The sequence below is a fragment of the Xiphophorus maculatus genome, chromosome 17, assembly GCF_002775205.1.
Source record: "Xiphophorus maculatus strain JP 163 A chromosome 17, X_maculatus-5.0-male, whole genome shotgun sequence".
In the NCBI taxonomy this organism is placed as follows: domain Eukaryota; kingdom Metazoa; phylum Chordata; class Actinopteri; order Cyprinodontiformes; family Poeciliidae; genus Xiphophorus; species Xiphophorus maculatus.
The window spans coordinates 14421941-14440907 of NC_036459.1; the positions used below are offsets into that span (position 1 = coordinate 14421941).

General features: G+C 37.8%; 2 protein-coding genes across 4 annotated transcripts in view; one reads left to right on the top strand and one right to left on the bottom strand.

The window, feature by feature from the left end:
* The window catches only part of tbc1d22a (TBC1 domain family member 22A), a 136746-nt gene extending 134964 nt beyond the window's left edge, over positions 1-1782 (bottom strand). For both annotated transcript variants that reach the window (XM_023350401.1, XM_023350402.1), the window contains exons 1-2: positions 1590-1782; positions 1095-1151 (exon numbers count right to left, since the gene is read on the bottom strand). In XM_023350401.1, the coding sequence (XP_023206169.1) occupies positions 1095-1151; positions 1590-1651 (119 nt within the window). In that variant the 5' untranslated portion in view covers positions 1652-1782. The remainder of the gene's footprint in view (positions 1-1094; positions 1152-1589) is intronic.
* Positions 1783-3796: 2014 nt separating this feature from the next.
* The window catches only part of cerk (ceramide kinase), a 50459-nt gene continuing 35288 nt past the window's right edge, over positions 3797-18967 (top strand). For both annotated transcript variants that reach the window (XM_023350281.1, XM_023350282.1), the window contains exons 1-2: positions 3797-4041; positions 17701-17832. In XM_023350281.1, the coding sequence (XP_023206049.1) occupies positions 3900-4041; positions 17701-17832 (274 nt within the window). In that variant the 5' untranslated portion in view covers positions 3797-3899. The remainder of the gene's footprint in view (positions 4042-17700; positions 17833-18967) is intronic.

Here is an 18967-nt window from a genome sequence, read left to right on the forward strand (position 1 = left end):
TGGAACAAAAATAAATAAATAAACATCTGTAAATAAAACTGTGATGAAGAGCGTAGCAACACAGGTAAATAGCGAGGAGGCAAAAGCTGCCCATTGACCTCAAATACTGTAGTAAACGTGTAAGATTACATCTGAAAATGTTTGAGGAAAAAAAATGACCATGTGAAAGTTTGCATTTGTTTACAATCTCACTTGTATCCAAAAATCTGGAGAATACAGCAAAGCAAAAGGTCTTCACTGGTTTCTGTGTAGATCTAGCTACAAGTGTTTCTGTCAAGACATAGCAGAGGCTCTTGTACTTCCACTTCCTCCTTTTCATGTGGTTTCATTTGGTTATTTATTTTGTGTCGGAGTCGTTGCAACAGAATGGACTCCAGTTTGCTGACTCTACAGAACCGATCAGTCTCACTCCAACCGTGTACACTTTACAATTAATAACCACGAAATACATCTAAATAACACAATGTGGAGATGCAAACCAGACAGGTCCCACTCTATTAAAAGAATGTTAAATACCAAAAATGTGTTTGATTTTGTTTAATTTTTACCCACTTCTTAAACTTGGAAGGTAAAGATTTGAAATCTGAAATCAGATTTGTTCCAGATGAGGTTTACTTTGATGGAGAATGCTAGCAGTCCAAAAAGTATTCTTTGGTGGGATGTTTTACAGTTACAGTGATTCTAATGTCATCCTGCCTTGGAGACAAAGAGCTTTTCTTATTTAAACATTTAAAGAATAAGTTTAGTAAAATAAAACCCCTAAAAACTCTCAACACACAGTCTGAGTTTTACAAAAGAGTACACAAATTATTTGGGAGAAAGAGAAAACAGAATATTGCATGCTTTAAACCTGTTACCACAAACTTAAAGGGTCAAGTATAAACAAATATATATTTTAGTAATTTCCAGAAACACCTTGACTGTCTAGATAATGTATACACAATCCTACAAGTTCATTGGCTTAAAGAAATAATGGCCACCAGAGCCTAGTTTTTACTTGCAAATGGTTGATGACGAACATTATAAAGTGCCTAAACAACTCCACAAAGATTGCAACGCATTTTTCTAGCACTGATGAAAGAATCTGAACTCACTTGGCATGAAGAAGCGGGTCAAAAGGTGGATGCTGTGCGCCGTAAACATGCTGAATACTGAGGAAGTAAAGCAGAGAGAGAGAGAGAAAAGGAAATGAATGGGCTCATCCGTTCAGGCTAAATATGCTTGCCTCAATCTGTGCAAAAGGATACGTTTTCGATTTCTGGAGACGAAAACTACTATAATAATACACCTTTTCATAATTCAGTCAGTGACTGCAGCAACAGACACAACTTTGAACCTACTTCGGGGAGATTTAAGAGGTGCTAGCCCCTGTTAGCATCGCAGCTCTTTGACAGCTGTAGGCAGGAAGATGTAAGCGGTACAGAATGCAATAGTGTAACATGAGCAGTGCCACGTCAGTTTAGTCAAAACTGGCCAACTTTGTGCACAACGTTAAGGCCCTCAGTTAAAGTGAAAGCTGCGTGTGAAGCTCCACTAAGAGAAGCTAGCTCTGCTAAGCTAGCCAGCAGAAGGGGGAACACGTCACTTACCTGCCAGGAACCTTGGCTGCGTTTCTTTTCCAGAACTGTTTCTTGTTCCCGTCGCTCGACATTTTCCGCCGACAATCCAATAAGTCTCGAGCTCAGGCTCCCTGACCCTGTCCTCGTCTCAGAAACGCTTAAATTCTCTGTATTTACACCAGCTCTCCTCCTCCAAAACTCAGAAAGCTGCCATGTTGGTACTACCGCATCGGCGAGTAAGCGCGACGGCGATTGGCTGGAGCGACGCTTTCTTTTGGTCAGCCAATCACAAGTGAGTTCGCCTGTTTAATTATTTCAATGGACTGCTGACGTCATGTTTACTAAAACGACAGGCTGGGTCTCGAATAGGAGACCACCCATAAATACATCTGTGGAGAAAACCAGCATGAGGACCAGTGTGTCCTTAAAAAATCACCTGTAAATGTTTGATGTTTAAGAAAAGGCTCATTAGTCTGAATGTTCTAAAAAATAAAAATAAAAAAAGACTGCGGACCCTTAATTAATAAACAATTTTCTGCTTTATGTCACCAACCAAACTAAGTCCATCCCCTTACTGTCTTTTCTAACTCCTACTAAAGATAATTATCAAATACAAACACTTCCTAAAGTTTGTTCAAAGCATAGACTAGAGCAGAAATGGCTGATAATTAGTTCTTGCTTATATACATTTCATGTGTTGGTGTTTAAATATAAGCCAAAGAAATCCTTTAAGTCACTGTTACAGTCAGTTTCCTAACATTGACAATTTGATAGAGGATGGATATGTGGAAAAAAACAAGAGCACTCACTTTGTCCTACATTACTGTGATGCTTGTGAAAGCTGCAAGTATGCTCTTGCAGGAATACTTTCATTTTTAAACTAAGAGTGAACATGTTGGATTTGTTATTGTTTTACAGTAATTTCATATATTATGCCCTGTTTTGATTTATGTGTCAAACTGTGCAAGAATGGGATGAAATTTCCAAGAATAATATTTTTATCCCATAAAAACACATCAGCTTCTTGATCCTGGTAAAAAAAAAAATAAAATAAAATAAATATGTGTTCAGTGAAATGTGGAGTTAGAATTTTCCCCTACCACTTTGCATTAAGAACTAAAAATTCAACGTGGCTTTCATCTGGGCAGATCACATTCTTCCGCATGTTTCTGTGTCCTCTACATAGCTTATGGAAAATTACAGACTTCACTTCTTATTGTTCCCTCCCCCCCAACAATGGCTGAATTCTTTCTCTTTGCGTGACCTTCAAAGTTGTATTGCCTAATCTGCTTTGAAACTTCTTTAAAAAGTTTACACTTGGCCAGTCCGGCATGCTTCCTGGACTTAATCACGCTTTTTGTTCAATAACGTTCTGTAAACCTGTCAGGCCTTTACAAAACAGCTGAATTTGTACACAGAAAAAAATGACTTCTGAAGGCAGTTTTACTCTGGCTTTTATTTGGGGTGTCAGAATAAAATGGTTTTCTACCCAACAAAATCTACTTATGAAGGGTTTGGTACACTTTTACACAACAATTTGACACAAATTGTGTCAAAACCCAACACAATAATGTGTCTATATAAGAATGATGTACTGTGTAAAATTCGGACACATTTGCTGCTCTAATAAATCAACAAAAGTTAATGTTAAAATTATTTAAAACAAAAATTGTGCTTCTTTACAAAATGGTGGTAAATAATTGTAATATATCAGCCTCATAGATGAAAAAAGCTAGCTTACACTCAATCTGGTGTAAAGCATTTTTAAGTAACTTTTTTTTTTTTAAATTGGACATTGTCTCTGTTAAACTAATAAAACAAAGAAAAAACAGTGGTGGACGCTTTAATTTACTGTTTCTCCTATGGAAAGTTCCAGAAATGCAGACATCTAAGGAGTAACGTTATTGGTCAATGGTCTCTAGGGCATAATCTGTGTCCAGACCTTGAAATAAGACAACACAAAGACAAGACTAAACCAGATGTGTACTTGATGATAACACAGAAAATTAGTTGTAAATCAACACATTCTTTTAAGAGAGTAGTTGTAACGAGACAAGACAGAAATTATTTGCAAGGCAACTTTATATTCATGTCGTGAAAAGCGATCATAATAGAAAGCGGACCATTTTTTTTTGTTGTTACGGCGTAGTGAGTCATCTCTCCGCAACGATCTTTGTTGACGTCTGTCTGATAATAGGCTACTTCGCAACCGGAGTCGCCAAAAAAAAAAAAAAAAAACACACACACACAGCCGCTGGACGCTCTTCGTTACGCGGGTCGTAACAAAGTTGGAATGAGCGTGTTTTTTCATATTTCGTTACTGCGACAACTAATGACACCATGGAGAACAACAACGACAAAATAATTTGCTCGGAGCTTTTTCAGAAGCACAGAAAGGTAGAAGTCGTTCTCTACCCGGCTGTTCTTGCGTGGAAGGAAATTGAGAAAAGCAGTAAACGGAGCTCTGGGACCTGCGAATCAGGTAAGGCAAACACAAGGAACAGAATTATGTCAACTTGTATTTGTTCTGTGAAATTAAACCACAGCTTTTCGTCATTCTGAATGGCAAACTGCTATTTGCAAAGCTGCATTTCCTCCACTTGGTTGACCTTCATTACATGCAACTGTTGTTCCTCTAATAGAAAAAAAAAGAAAGTATTTTTTGCTTCCTATCTGGTTTCACACACATGTATAGTGAGAAAGAGTCAGGTCATATAACTGTTATAACGAGACACTCCACAGGTCTTTACAAGAAACTAGGGCTCTCGCTGTCATTCATTAACTCATTCATAAAATGTTACGTGTTATTTTAAAGCCCTCCAGTGAGGGCTTAAAAAAAAGGACCAATATGTTAGGTATCATTATTAAGTGTGCTAAAAAAATACATATATATTTTATAAAGTAGATAATATAAAGATTTCTCGTGCACGTTCCAACATCAGGTTCCAGATACTAATTTGGACCAAACGTGACACAATTCCAATCTGGTTAAATATTTGTGATAATGTGATAAATTAAATCAGAAAAGCTTAGATTTGAAAATATTTACTTTATTTCAGGAAATAAAACAGCGTTGCAGTAATAAAACCTGCGTAATAATTGCATCTTTTTTCTTGTTCCCAGTGTTGGTTTTTTTTTTTTACATCTACCTTTAGTCCAAGTGTTTGAGTTTGCCATCACCTCCTTGCCATCACCCTAATCTTTAGCTCTCCCTACAGATTCACATCCAATTCAAGTGTTAGTATTACTTCCAGTCAGAAGAAACATGCTGGTAAAACTCAAAGTTCACCTTAAATTTAATATTACCAGTGGTATAAATAATTTTGGGACTAACTGTACAGCACAGAAATAAACAATGTTTAAATAATTTACCAAATACATGATTAAATATGTGTTGATGCATATCTTGAATTTTTTAACGGTCATCCTTTCTCATCAAAGTCAGTAGGCAGGGCTAACAGTGCTAGCCAGAAGATGATTGCTTTGCAGCTAAATTGCTGCTCAGGACGTTCAATTTTTGATAGGTCAGGGTGCCTGTATTGGTAACTGAATGATTAATCTAAGTGTAGAAAATGTGAAATAGTAATAATAATAATGATTATTATTATTATTATTATAAAATAATAGTAAAAAGTTACTACAAACCACTTTGAGGAAGAGAAATCTACAAGATACGCTTTATGTTTGTTTGCGTTGATGACATCACCAGAGGGAAAATAATCCAGCCTATCAGATTTGAAGAAATTTGACTCGGTACATGTGAGCAACAAAATTAAAATGTCAAAATAACTAATAAGTTGCCGAGTGCCTTTTGTGATGTTATCAAAGCTTTGTTTTCGAAAGGGTACATTTTTATTTCCAGTAACATTTTACATCTGAATCAAATAAATAGCAAACTAACCATGACGTGTTGTTCCGTAAGTTAATTCAATTGATTTTTCAATAGAAAAAAAAAAAAAGGCTGGCACCTTTAAACTTAAAATAAGCCTAAATATGTACAAAAATACAAGTTTGGGGGGATTTTTTTTGTAGCACATTTTTGGGCAAATAACAAAACATTATTGTTTTAATAGCAAGCTGTTGTTTCCCACTCAGCTAAACTCAGCATGCACAGGTTTAATGGTCTGATCCTTTAGTGTCTCTTTACTTTTAATGGGGATGGGAAACAGCCCCCCAAATGTTTCTGTCATTTCTATCAGGCAACTTCCACTTAATCGGGTCTTCCTATATCCCCCCGAGGCTAATGTTTGTTCACCTAAATGGCTTCCCCACTCGGCAATTACTGTAGCATATCGAGTGGAGTGATTACAGCTGCCGCCGCACGCTTCGGTTCGAACCCAGCCATTGACCTTCCACAAAGTGGTATCAAGTGCCCTATAATAACCTGCCATAAAGACTTCCATTTATTGAGTCAGCGTTCGACAGGACTTCATCAAATCCTGCCAGTGATTGCAGGTACAAGAGCGGGTCAGTTTACACCAGAATTAGGCATCGAACACGGATGTTTCTCGGCCAATTAAAAAGTTTAAACGCCACTGATAAAAAAATGTAAAAAAACGGTCTCGTCTTTGCTCAAAGTTGAATAGCAAAATGATCCCCGCATTTGATTGTTTTTTTTACAATCGATTAGCTTTATGTAGAATGAGAGAGTGGCAACAGGTGGATTTTTTTTATTATCCTGAACTCTTTGCACTTAGCCAAACAAGAGCGTCTCAGTTTTCACATGCAGCAGCTTTGCATATATTAATGAGCTTCACAAACTTTCCACTCTTCCTTCTTCCTGCAGGGCTTTTTCTGTGTTTACACTGGGACAATGTAGTAAACATTCACTGCTGTCCTCTGCATAGTAATTCTAAAGGGGATCTCCATAGCATTTAAAAATATATTTAACATTTTATATGTAAAAAAAAAAAAATATATATATATATATATAATCGTCTAAATTTTTTTGACTGATTTATTATAAACACTGAATGGAATGCACACATACATACATACACACTTCTTATACGGCATTATTGATGTAACTGCTTGAGATTTGATCTGATCTTGATTGTCGCTCTGTTTAGATATGCTGAGAGAAAGAAGTGTGGAATAGCATCACTGGTTTTTGCTTGAATTGTTCACACACACACACACAAAAACTTTCACCTAGATGCTTTAAATATATCTGAAAAGTGTGGTGTGCATTTTATTCAGCTCCCTTCTACTTTGATACCCTTAAACAAAATCCACTAAGCTCATCTCCATGGCGCCACCAGGATGCTGCCACTATACTGGCCTAAATAGAATCCAGCAGAAAATGTGCTGTATAAAGTATTGAGAGGGAACCTTGAGGCCAGCTAATTTGAAGGGATTTAATTTTACTGGATTTATTTAGGGGGTTGAAATAAAAATGGCATGTATGTTTTAGTTTCTAAAAAAAACCCAAAACTAAATCATGTATTATTTTTACTTCCCTTCAAAGATATGTAGTATATTGTGATGGTCGTTTGGACAAAATTGCAATAAAACACATTGAAATTTAGGTTTGCAGTGCAAAGCACTCCATCTTAGTCCAGCTAAAAATGATCAAATTATTATTCAATAGTTGCCTACCTTATACATGTTATGATTAAAATACATGAATTGTGTTAGTTTTCACATAGACTCATCTGGTATAAAAAAAAATGATAGTTTGGTGTAGATTTAATTTGTGAAACGGTCACCTTTACATGTTGCTTTGATGCTCTGCTAACTGAATAATATTCTCTATGTTGCATGTATTAGTTTGTGTAAAATACTCTCTTTCATCCCCACTCCATCCTTATCCCAGTCTATCCTCCTTTCACATGCTCTTAAAAATGATGTAATCAAGCTGCAACCAAAATCCAATAAGCCAAGTTTCCCGATTTAAACGCACGCTTTGGTCCAATTACAAAAACACATTTTACAATCAATAGTTTACATCAGACAAACAAACGTTGCCTCATAACTTATCTGCTGCTGTTGGAACAGAACTAATGACCCGTTCGAAATGGTCTGCTATGAAATTACTTTCCAGTGATGGCATTTCACAAACGTTGCTTGTTCCCGTTCTCTGACTGCACTTGTTTATGGCTACAACAGTGGTGTCAAGCCACTCGGCAGGTGAGCAGGAATAACTGGATAGTGTTGCTTTCTTTTCAAACCTGAGCTCGCCGATCAACTAAGCAACACCATCACGCCCTGATTGACGCGCTGCTACATAGAATCAAGCTTTAGTCTCACTTGCGCCTCCTTTTCTTGGAAGCAAAAGCTTCTATTATCCACAACACAGCCAGGTTGACTCTTAAAATGAAAAAGGGCTACACAGAGAGCCAAACATAGCCTGCATGGGTTTTTGTGAATCATTTCTTACGGTGTTTTTTTTTTTTTTTTTTTTTGTGCCTTTCTTCTATGTATTTGTGTTTTGATCCTGTGGTATTTAGAAAAAGAAACTGCGGAAAAATAAAAATGTTATAGTATGTAAATCTAAGCGTAGGGTCTGGACTACTTCTCAGGTACAAGTAGTGTTCACTATTAGTCTCTAAATCCCACTTTTTTTTTATTTTTATAACCTACCCTGCAAGAAATGTGTGCAAAACCATTGTGATAGTTCCAATTGTTTAAAACATATCAATTTTATTTGTGTAAACTGACGGTAACATTTACACAAATAGTCAACTTCTTGCCGTTTCCTAGTATTAACACTTATTTGCTTGTACTGTTTTGTTTAAATTCCAAGAAACAGATATGCACCACGTCATATTTGTACCTCAGTGCAAAAGCAAGTTCCTAGAAATTCTGGTCAACTTTTAAAGTGAATTACTGGAATTGGTATTCCAGGAATTACCAATTCCTGTAATCTACTTTAGGAGTAAATTACTCCTCATCTTAACGTGTCAACAAATGACAAGTTAAGATGATCTCCAACGAGTCATCAATACACACTCCGCCAGATTGCTGAGGCATCGTGATAATCGTATCGCTAATCCACGTTTTGAAGAAGAATTTGGAATATACTGATATGCTATAACTTGTTCTGACTAGAACTTTCCACAAAGTGAATTTGAAGTTTCATTGCACCACTAGCGACTGTTCTCCTGCTATACCTTCCTCCTTGGTTGTCCTTTCTTCTCCATCTGTTTGCCGAAGCGTTGGCTCAACAAACACCGCTGTGCCTGGGAGAAATCCGCATGTCTTGTTTGACAGCTCACTGCCATGTGTACCCAGGCAGATCTGTGCTTTGTAATCTAAAGCTGGTGCTCAATGCACAGGCCTGTCTGTGTGCCGAGAGATGGCTGCAGAGAGAAGGAGAGCGCGAAAGACACAGGGAAATAAACAGTGCCAGGAAATGACAGCTGGGTACCGGGTAAATTGTGACGGTTTATGCCGCATCACTGGCAGCATTAAGGGATCTCCAGTTGCATTGATTGCAATTATTTACCTAAGACTAAGGCTGCAGGGGTTTGACCTCTGAAGCTAATTAAACCGACGCAATCATGTGTTTGTGGTTTGTTGTGTAGTTCTGAAACTTCAATCTGGTTCAAGGACAGGGTTTTTTTTTTCTTCTAACAAAAAGAAGAAGAAGAAAAAAAGGAGAGCGTTTTTCCGAACTACATAAGCAGGTTTATCAGTTTTGCACCCGCGGTTAAATCTTATCTCGTCCATCGCACTCGTGTTACGTGTCATTTGGAGTGCAAGATGCAAAAGCGGCGCAGGAGTGACATCAGCCTATGCAAACACCTACAAAAGCATGGGAGCATTTCCTTAAGCTCGCAGCAGCTTGTCCTCTCACACATTGTCACTGCAAAACCACAGTAACAATAAAGGGATTACAAACTGATCCACTGTGTACTGGGAGGTGTGGCGAGAACAAGAGCAGAATGTGAATACGATGACAGCTTGTTGTTGTGAGAAGGTGAGGCCTGGGGAGCACATTGTCAGAAATATCATTATCATATGCATAAATATAAACACAAAATCACTTGTGCAAACATGGAAATCCTGCAGGTATGGTGTTCTTATCAAAATCGGTGTTGCTGATCTAAGTCTTTGATTTGTGCCTCATAGTTTTTTTTTTCTGGGCTGATGAGACAACGTCTCTTGTTGGGCCTTTTAAACCCCCAGTTGTATGACAAGCAATTCAGATCTTATGTGAATGTGAAGCAATGTCTGTGGAATCCTGTCAGGTAGGATGGCACCTTGGTTTTTGGGAAAGCAGGATGAGCTGGATAATAAGCAGAATGCTGGCACTCTCGCACAGACACGAGTGCTTGTTAGAGGTACAATGCATTCTCTGATCCCATAGGTTCTCATCAGGTCAGTCCTGACTGAAACTAGTGCTGTTATATTTATCAAATCAGGGGAAATATAATCGCTCATCACACAGTTGTTAGGTTATACTTATGCACGGCATCCTCAAACAAAGAAATGTTATTTCTCGTTGGTAATTCTCAGCACAGGAAAAATTACCCTTCAGAGGAACCTCAAGGATATTTCCCAAAAATTGCAATAGAAAGTGCACTATGGTGTGTTGTTCATGTAGGCACCAAAGCCACAGAACAGTCTAAAATGGCTGTGGCTCTTTCAGCAGGATGCTGCGCCGTGCTACATAGCAGAAATAATTCAGTATTGCTTTGACCTGCACAAGTTTGTAGGTGATAAATTATTGGATCATGCATTTTTAGGGAACAAGTTAAACCTAAAGATCTTACAGAAATGTACTCCTAACAATGTTAGGGGTAACAACCACAGCATACCTTCAAGAATCTCACAAAGTCTATGCCTAAACTGGTCATATAGGTTTTCACCATTAAACAATAACTTACAGGCTACTAGAATTATTCAGTGGTCATAATGCCATGATTAATGGAGTTTATTTGGAGATGTAACATTTGGGAGAGGAGAAGCATCTGTCATGATGTATTGTTATCTCCAAGAAGCAGGATTGACTTGTCTAAAAAGCCACTGTCTTCTTGATCAGCAATTTTTGTTTTCCAGACTGCATTCAGTCACCATGGTAACCAATTGCTGTTAAGGTTGATGGGTGGCAGTAGTTTCCACCACTTCCATTACTGCTTCCACTTAGTCAAATAGTCTCCATAGCGTCAAAATACAGATTCTCAGCATATCCAGTCCTTTGGTTAGCTAACAAAACAGCTACATTCACAAATATGGAGCCTATATAGAGCATTCTGTGCATCCTCACTCAGTCTCATCAGCTAAACTACCTTCACAGCACTTGGCAATGCATCTCGTCCACCTTAGCAAACTATATTTCCTCTTTCATTCATCATAAAAAGTTATTCTAATCTCATCTGACAACCAAAATGCAACATAGACCATCTCCAGGGATAGATTGGTGTCTCAATGCATCACATTTGAAACGATTCCCACTCTCCCACACTCCGTATGTACATTACTGGCCCAAAAGCAGTGCTTCACTCTGCAATTTTTATTTAAAAGTTTGTACTAAATGAGTTTAATTGTGGCATACTTTGAGATAAAATGTTTACCACTCCCAAACGGTCTTGTCAATCTTGGTCTTGATCCTCGCTTGAGCTGACATACCTCATTTGTTTTGCGCGTGGTTGTCCTCAACAATTATTTTCCCCATCGATTAATGTACTCATTATGTTCTTGCTTGAACGTTTTATCTATAAAATGTCAGAGAGAAGTGTTAATTGTCTTGGATAAACAAATGTCCAGTTTTGCCCAGAAAACAGTCCTGCACTACAAAGATCTTCAACATGGTTCGATGTATGATGAATTCAGCTCGTGGAATGTCAAAGCAAATGTAGAACATTTCTGGCATATTGATTGGCAAAATTGGTACAATACTTCACTGCTTGTGCACATTTGTTAATTCTTCACTATGCAAAACGACTTTTCCAAAATAAACGACATTTTACATTTACAAGTAGAAGAGATAAGTTAAAATGTAGGAGGTACAGACTTTGACAGACAACGGAAATAGTTCCTAAATGAATAGTTTCAACACCCACTGGCACTTTCTTGTGGACTATTTGAAATGTCACAGGAGAAATAAGAGTGTGCGTTGTCATGCTACTATTGCAGCTTCAGAGAATTTGGGTCAACCTTAATAGGTGCATTAGGCAGTGATGGATTCCCATGCCGCTCTACGCTAAGAGCAACAACTTAGTCCTAAGTTTCTGTTTCTGAACAATAGCCCTCCTCCTGAGCCAAGAACTTGAATTAGAGGACAGATAGTATTTCTACTCAAAGCGCACAAATCTAGGTGACCTCCTAAGCTTCATTACAGTCACACAAAGCTCAGCTCCATTATTCAAGGAAATAATTATTGCCTGTAGGCTAGTGTCTGAAAGTTGAATTCGCAATCTTTTGTAGAAGAAAGGCCTGGTCACCAAAGATTTAACGCTTTATTCTTCTAATAATGACACACATATATTTAAAAATGAGCCCCACTAATTTAGGCTTTCTGTGGCAAACATTCACACCTACTGCCTTATTATTATTATGTGAAGAGATATCTATTTGGAGTGCCACAAAATGAACTGTATTCGGTACTGTGGATGTAGTTTTAAGAATTCTGGATAAAAGTTTGAAGGAGTTTATTGAATAGTTTTTGAAGAACATTATTTCCTATAAAATCTGATTACGGGATCTGTGTCAGAAACCTGCGATGTGAAGCTAATCCAGCACACATGTAATCCATCTCATGTGCTTCCAGTTCACAGTGCTGGATGGGGAAACTAAATGATCCAGACCAAAGATTGTATTCACTCCCAAACAACACAAAGTTGTTCAAGGACTCTAAAGGTTTAGTGTTGCCGTGACAGACAGAAATTGCTTAGGGCTCTGCCTGTCTTCATTTTACATCATTGTCTGAGTTTGACCTAATATCGGATGGGGTGAAAACGGCAGAAGACCCAGCGTGAAACGTGATACATTCCTCTTATCTGGGAAGCAAAACAGACAAAAAAAATGCAAATCTGATTGTTTTCTTGTTGAATAGTTCCCAAAGGTACACTTTAAAGTTGAGCAGCCAATAGGTACAGTACATGAAGCCAGTATGAGGCTTCATTTAAAACTGAATCATGGGCACAATATTTGGGTACTCAGTTAATCTCGACTTCTACTGGCAATCAGTTGCACGACACTTTATTTTGGGCTATCAGAGTACATGAATCGCATTTTTCAGACTTTATTAGTAAAAAAAAAAAAAAAACATCAAGTATCATCTACTTTACACTTCATTATGCACTACTTGGTGTTGAACTATAATGAAACATAGCAAAATTTTAATTTAAGCTTGAAAATAAAGCTTATAAAGGATACTTTTCTTTTGACAAAACTCTAAAAAACATTAAGTAGTATAAATGCATTTGCAATACGCTGTAGAAAATTGGACATTAGAGAAGTTATACGGTAAACAGCCTCCTATATAAGGATGTTGCTCTGCTTAAAAGTATGTTTTTGGATCTCTGCATTCAATCTCAGTAGAAGTCTTTGTCCTAAGAATAGTGCAGATTTGCAGCTGAAATCTGTTTTTCTCAATCAACTGAGAATATTTATCCGGATTTCCCAACATTTTCCTTTCAGCTTTAGAAGGAAAACTCAACTGTGTTTGAATAAACTCACATTTGAGTCTGATTTGGACCTAAGCTTCACAAACATAATAAAAAAAGAAATCTATATATTTTTTTAAAATCTTAATAGAAACTTAATCTCAAAACAAACAGTCCGTGGCAGTTTTCTATTTTCGATTCTAGCAACTAGAATCCTTGCTAGTTGCAACCCTAAAAGTATTGGAGGTAGATGTCTGATAGAAACTATGCCAGTTCCCCCTGTGAGAATCACCATGTGTCATTGGACAGTTGAAGCAACAAAACCACAATTTTTGCTTTTTCCCCACATCTTGAACATGCTCTAGACATTTGAAAATAATGCCTTCCTCCCCGCAACCTGCTGAAAAGCTGACTTACAGAAATGCCCCTCCGGACTCCCTGCTACCAACTCCGAGCCCTGCGGTATGAATAGGCATCCCTCACTGGCTCACTGCCAGTCCTCAGACTCTTTGCAGCCACAAAGAAGAGAGTATGTCAGAGCCAAGCAGAGAGGATGTGGCTTGTACAGCCAGGGGCTTAGCATCTAGCTTAGGGACTACACTCCGCTGAAAACTGCAACTTTTGTGTGTGGGTCTGTGTTGTCGTCTAACTGTGTGGACGAGATGATGCCTTTCAGTCTAAATGTTTGTACGGTGGAGTCTTTGGGGCATTCTAAGGATCTAAGGATATTGATTGCTTCCCCAGCTCACTTAAGGACAGATATATCAACACAGAACCTTAGAAAGAAAGATGCAAGTTTAGATCTTCTACTGAAGTTTTTAGCATTAGTCATCAAAGTTGTAGTATAAATAAAACAATGTAAAAATGGAATCATTTTGACTTCTAAGGATGCAATATTGTACCAAAGAGAATCGGGGTTTTGTTCTGTGGAAAACCTCTGAGGCTCCATGTTGCCAAAAGTGACCTCTGCTTGCTTTGTGCCTTAGCTTTCACAGATTCTGCTCTGGGATTTTACGTTGCCCACCACTTCACGGATGAGTTGCTATCATTCACAATCGCCTCCACCTTGATATTAAACCGCTATAATATTCACAGTAGTATTTCTATATAGTATTTCACAGTTGGCTGTGAAATATTTAATTGTGAGGCACCGACCAATGAATTTCTAAGATCGACCCAGTTTTCACAAATGTTTGTAGAAGCGCTAGTTCCTGGACTTTATATACCTGTGGTCATGAAAGTCACCGGAATACCTAAATTTAACGAATCAGAGAGGCTATACTTTTGGGTAGATCAATCTTATTTTTAGCAACAGTCAAAATAAAAAGGCTTTCTGCTGAAAATAAAGCTTATAAAGGATACTTTTCTTTTGTAAATTATCATACGAGGAGAATATTTTGGTAGCCCGTGCCTACATACAGAATACATGATGCTGCCGATGAGTTTTATCAGTACTTTTCTTTTCTCATAAAAAAAAACTAGACTTATTGTTCACATCCACATGCTGGACTAAAATCTGCATCCAACTGGTAATGACGTAACACCGGAGCTGGGAGCATTTCAGCTGCAGGTCAGAAAACAAAAGGACTAACCATGTTTTGTCATGGCTGATTGCTATTAACAATACAAACCAATAATAATATGTTTATTTTAAATGTAGAATTTACTAGGCATAAAGATTCAACCAATAAATCTGTTATTTTCACTATGTTTTATTTGTGCGCAGCCATTTTGGAGTCTGAGCTCAGTAAAATATGAATTAGACATTTTACTGCCTTCCATCAGGTGAGGTTTTTGGTGGGTTGTTTGCTTGGATGATTGATATTACATTGTGGTCTCTGCTTTTGCACCTATGGTGAAAGCCCACTGTATGTAATTGGAAATATTTCCCTCCAGCTACACTGATGTATCAGTCATGTATCATCTCTTTTTTTGCATAATAACAGCAAACATTTGGCACTCCCAAGCCATGCAACAAAGAAGCACTAGAAGCACAAAGAAGCAGAGCTAAAGGCCATCTGCATAGTTTAGAGCTTGAACATATTTCATATGTTGTTGGAATGAAACTCTCTTTTTTCTCTCTCTCCTTTTTGCTGAAATAAAGCCATCGAACCCCCCTCCCTCACATGGCCATAAGTCGTCCTCCTATTTGTCAAAATGTGAATATCGATGGCCATAAAGTTATTCATGCCTGCATGGCATATCACCTTTATTTGAGAAAGAAATGAAATCCCATTCTCAGGGACTCCCGGGAGAGGAATAATATGTTCTGCCTCTCTCCCATTCATTTCATCATATCTGCTGAATAAATTTGTACGAGGGGCTGGAAGGCTCTGTATATGAGATGCAGTTGAAGAGGTCAGTAAACCTGAAGTGGGTAAAATGTACTTGCATTAAAGTCCTCTTTGGAATTTGCTCTGTTATAACTGAATTTTCTGGACGTCTCAGTTTAAAAAGAAATTGTTCAAAGGTGGATTTTGCGGTTTTCGAGGCGTCCACCTTTTTCTTTTCGTTGCCGTACTGAAACAAGTTTCCTGTACCTCCACTGCTCTGGAGGACATGCCTTTTCAAATTTCTGCCTGAAAGTGAAAAAGAAGAAAAAAAGCAGATTAAGAATCTGTGATGTTTCATAATAGCCTTTTAATCTCCACCGTTCCATCATCTACCAGGAGGCACCTGGTCCCATTGTGACCTGCAAATTCTGTTACTGACCAAGCCACTCAGACAAAAGCACCTTTTCTTTTCCTCCAACCCCCAAGAGTTTTAAAACAAGCGTCCAACTCCCATTCCTGCGGGAAAAGAAGTACTGCCTGTAAACACTTTGAAGGTCTCATGGGACTAAGCGGATTTATTTCTATTCAGTTCACTGTTTGTGAAAAGAACCAAGTGTCTCTCAGAGTGAATTCAACTTCTGGTGAGAATTTCTGATTCTCCAAATCACAAACACATATCCATACTTTGGACAGCGAATTGCTTCATATTTTAAGAGATGTTGTCGACTGTCCAAAGTTGCTACATGCTCATTCAGATGAAAGTGGTTGCTGCAAAGTCAGCTTGGTAGAAAACTTCTTACAAATATTAATAAGCTCAACATAACTGGATTGTTTCATAACCATAAACAAGTTGGAATGTATGAGTAAAACATGTACAATTGAATTGACTGTATATTTTTGTATATCAACTAGATCTCTGTGCCTTAAGGCACATATTTGTTGTGATTTATGGCTATGTAAATAAACTGAAATAAATGAAATGTAGAAAGTAATCAAGTGTAATCAAAATACTGACTGTTGATTAGCAGCTTTGAAACATTCTGTAATGCTATGCTAGATTTTTCAAACTAGTAGGGTTCAAAGGTGATAAAATAACTCATTATGATATCTTGGTAATATAATATTACGTCAGATCTAATCAAAGTATTTCCCACATCTGGCTTATTGCAATGCCTTTGTTGACCCTGATGTCATTTTAGTACAGGTTAGCATGTTGCTTTGTTTTAGCTAACTCTCTTTGCTTCCATGTTAGCTCAGCATTCAACAAACTCAAAAGCAAATGTCAAGTAACTGCCACTGCCAAGACTGAAAAAGACTTCTTATATTACATGGCAGATAAAGGTACTTTCAAACTGATCAGCCACACACTGGTTTGAATAAATAAATTACATTTACAAATAACGAGGCAAATATCCATGTAGTAATGTAAAAGTTTCACCCATGTTAAAGTTTGTTGATCCGGTCATTTTTTCACAGATTAGTGTGACCGTTGAATCTTATTCGTTTCAGCCAGCTGTCTTCACTTGCAGGTGACTTTGGTGTAACTCTAAGTAACCATCCAGTTAAAAATCAGTATTCAAACTAACCAGTTGCACAGTGATTCAGCTAAGTTATGAACGTAATCAAGAAACTCTTGATGTGTATTTGCTTGATGATTTTGACAAAATGCAGTGCTTACACACAATTAGCTAAAATCTGCACCGCCTGCAAAACACTTATAACTGCCTATTTTAATAGTTGAAAAACCAAATCTACCTTAATATACATTGATACGCATAGTGAAACTATCTTAGCATGGCCGCAGAAGCTAACATATGCAATCTTTCATATTTCCTCTCTTGGAAGTTCTGCCATCAGCACTGAGGAAAACACATGGTTCTTTTGGATTGGCAGCCAGTAGCAGGTCAAGTAGCATTCTGCCTAGATATTCCAGCTTCCAAAGCTGAATTTTCTTCGAATCTTTTAGCTATGAAAATTAACATTTCACCAAAAATCTGGGACTAAGCAGTGCTCCACTGTACCCCGAAGAATCTTGAGTCTTTGGATATTTAGCATGCATCCCCACCAAAAAACAGTAATGTTCCCATTCCTAAGAGTTGTGATCATGACCTTTCACTCTTTTGTCACATCAGTTTGTGTCACTACCAGCTCCAGAAGGCATTTTCTAAGTAGACAGTTACTCCATTCATCAACTGCAGAGCAGAATTTCTTTTCTTTACCACCACAACCTCATGAATCTGTGTACATGTAACTTTTCTGGCTCTTATCAAGCTGCAGTCGCCATCGAACTAAACTGTCAATTCAATCTCTCTTCAGAACACCGCCAGACTGTTGAAGTGTGTGAAATTGTGGCAGTTCACAAGACAGAAGACGAAGTTGATGCACAAGCCAGGAGCCATACGAAGAGGATAAACCAGCCCTCTCAGCAGTATCCCTATGCATTCACAGGTGCAGCAGTTACACTTCTCTACAAGTTCGGGAATAGCTTTAAAGCTTTAAAGGGTCCTTTTGGGGAAAATGAGTAGTAGTACTACTTACACTGACATGGACTAATTTTCACAAAACTGTGATGCCACATTATGCTGAAGCTTATCTTCAAAGACATGTCCCATACCTCAAATTTTGATTATGTAACAAATATACAAAATACTTTTCAGACTCTCTCTGACATCTCTGCTGCACATACGAGCCACGAGAAATGATTTGGACTGTGGTTCCTCCTTGAAAGGGCGACTCTTATCTGATGAGAGAAATATTCAGTGCGATGATTTGACGTTGAAATGCTTAGTGAGTAAATCTGCTGCCAAAAGTGCTTAGTGAGCGAATTCCTGCTCCTTAATGTAAATATTTCAGTAATGTTGGCTTCCTCCTCATTTCCTCCCCACGTCTTCTTATCTCACTCATTCACTAAAATCTGTGGCAGACCGAGTTGATTGGGATACAGCTAAGGTTCATTTACAGGGCAAGGCTGCACTGCAGCAAAGCCTTGGAGTAATGATCAGTGAGAAAATATAAAAACTCGAGAAAAAAGTAACACTTAGTAAACTCCAGGTTGTGAGTCATGATGGGTACTTCCATTACAAATGTGCAAAAATTGTTGTTTATATTCTGCTAATGTTGAAAAAAAATAATTGCTATGTTTCCAATAAATGAGAAACAAATTAAAATCACATGTGAATAAGTTTGTTCATACGATAAGTCATTAAAATGAGTCATGAGATATATTCACAATTCAACTATCAGTCATCAGAGACATCTGTGTCTTTTTCAGGCGTCGGAGCAACACGCTTCGTTTGCACGGGAGCAATTACGTCTGCAGCATTTTGCGGAAATTGGAGTTGGCGATTTTAAAGAGCTGTGGATTCAGTACACAACTTTTTATGAACTATGCGATGCCAAAATGGCTCTGGTGAAGCCAGCTGCACATTGTCTGAGAAAAACACTACTTCCTGTCGTCTTCTTTGTCATTTTAACCAGTAGTAACATCTGATTGTTCATCACGTGACTCGTGTGATGCGAAAAAAGTGTTTCCATTGCAGTTTTCCGAAACGCTATTTTCAATACGGCTGAGAAGCCTCCTCCT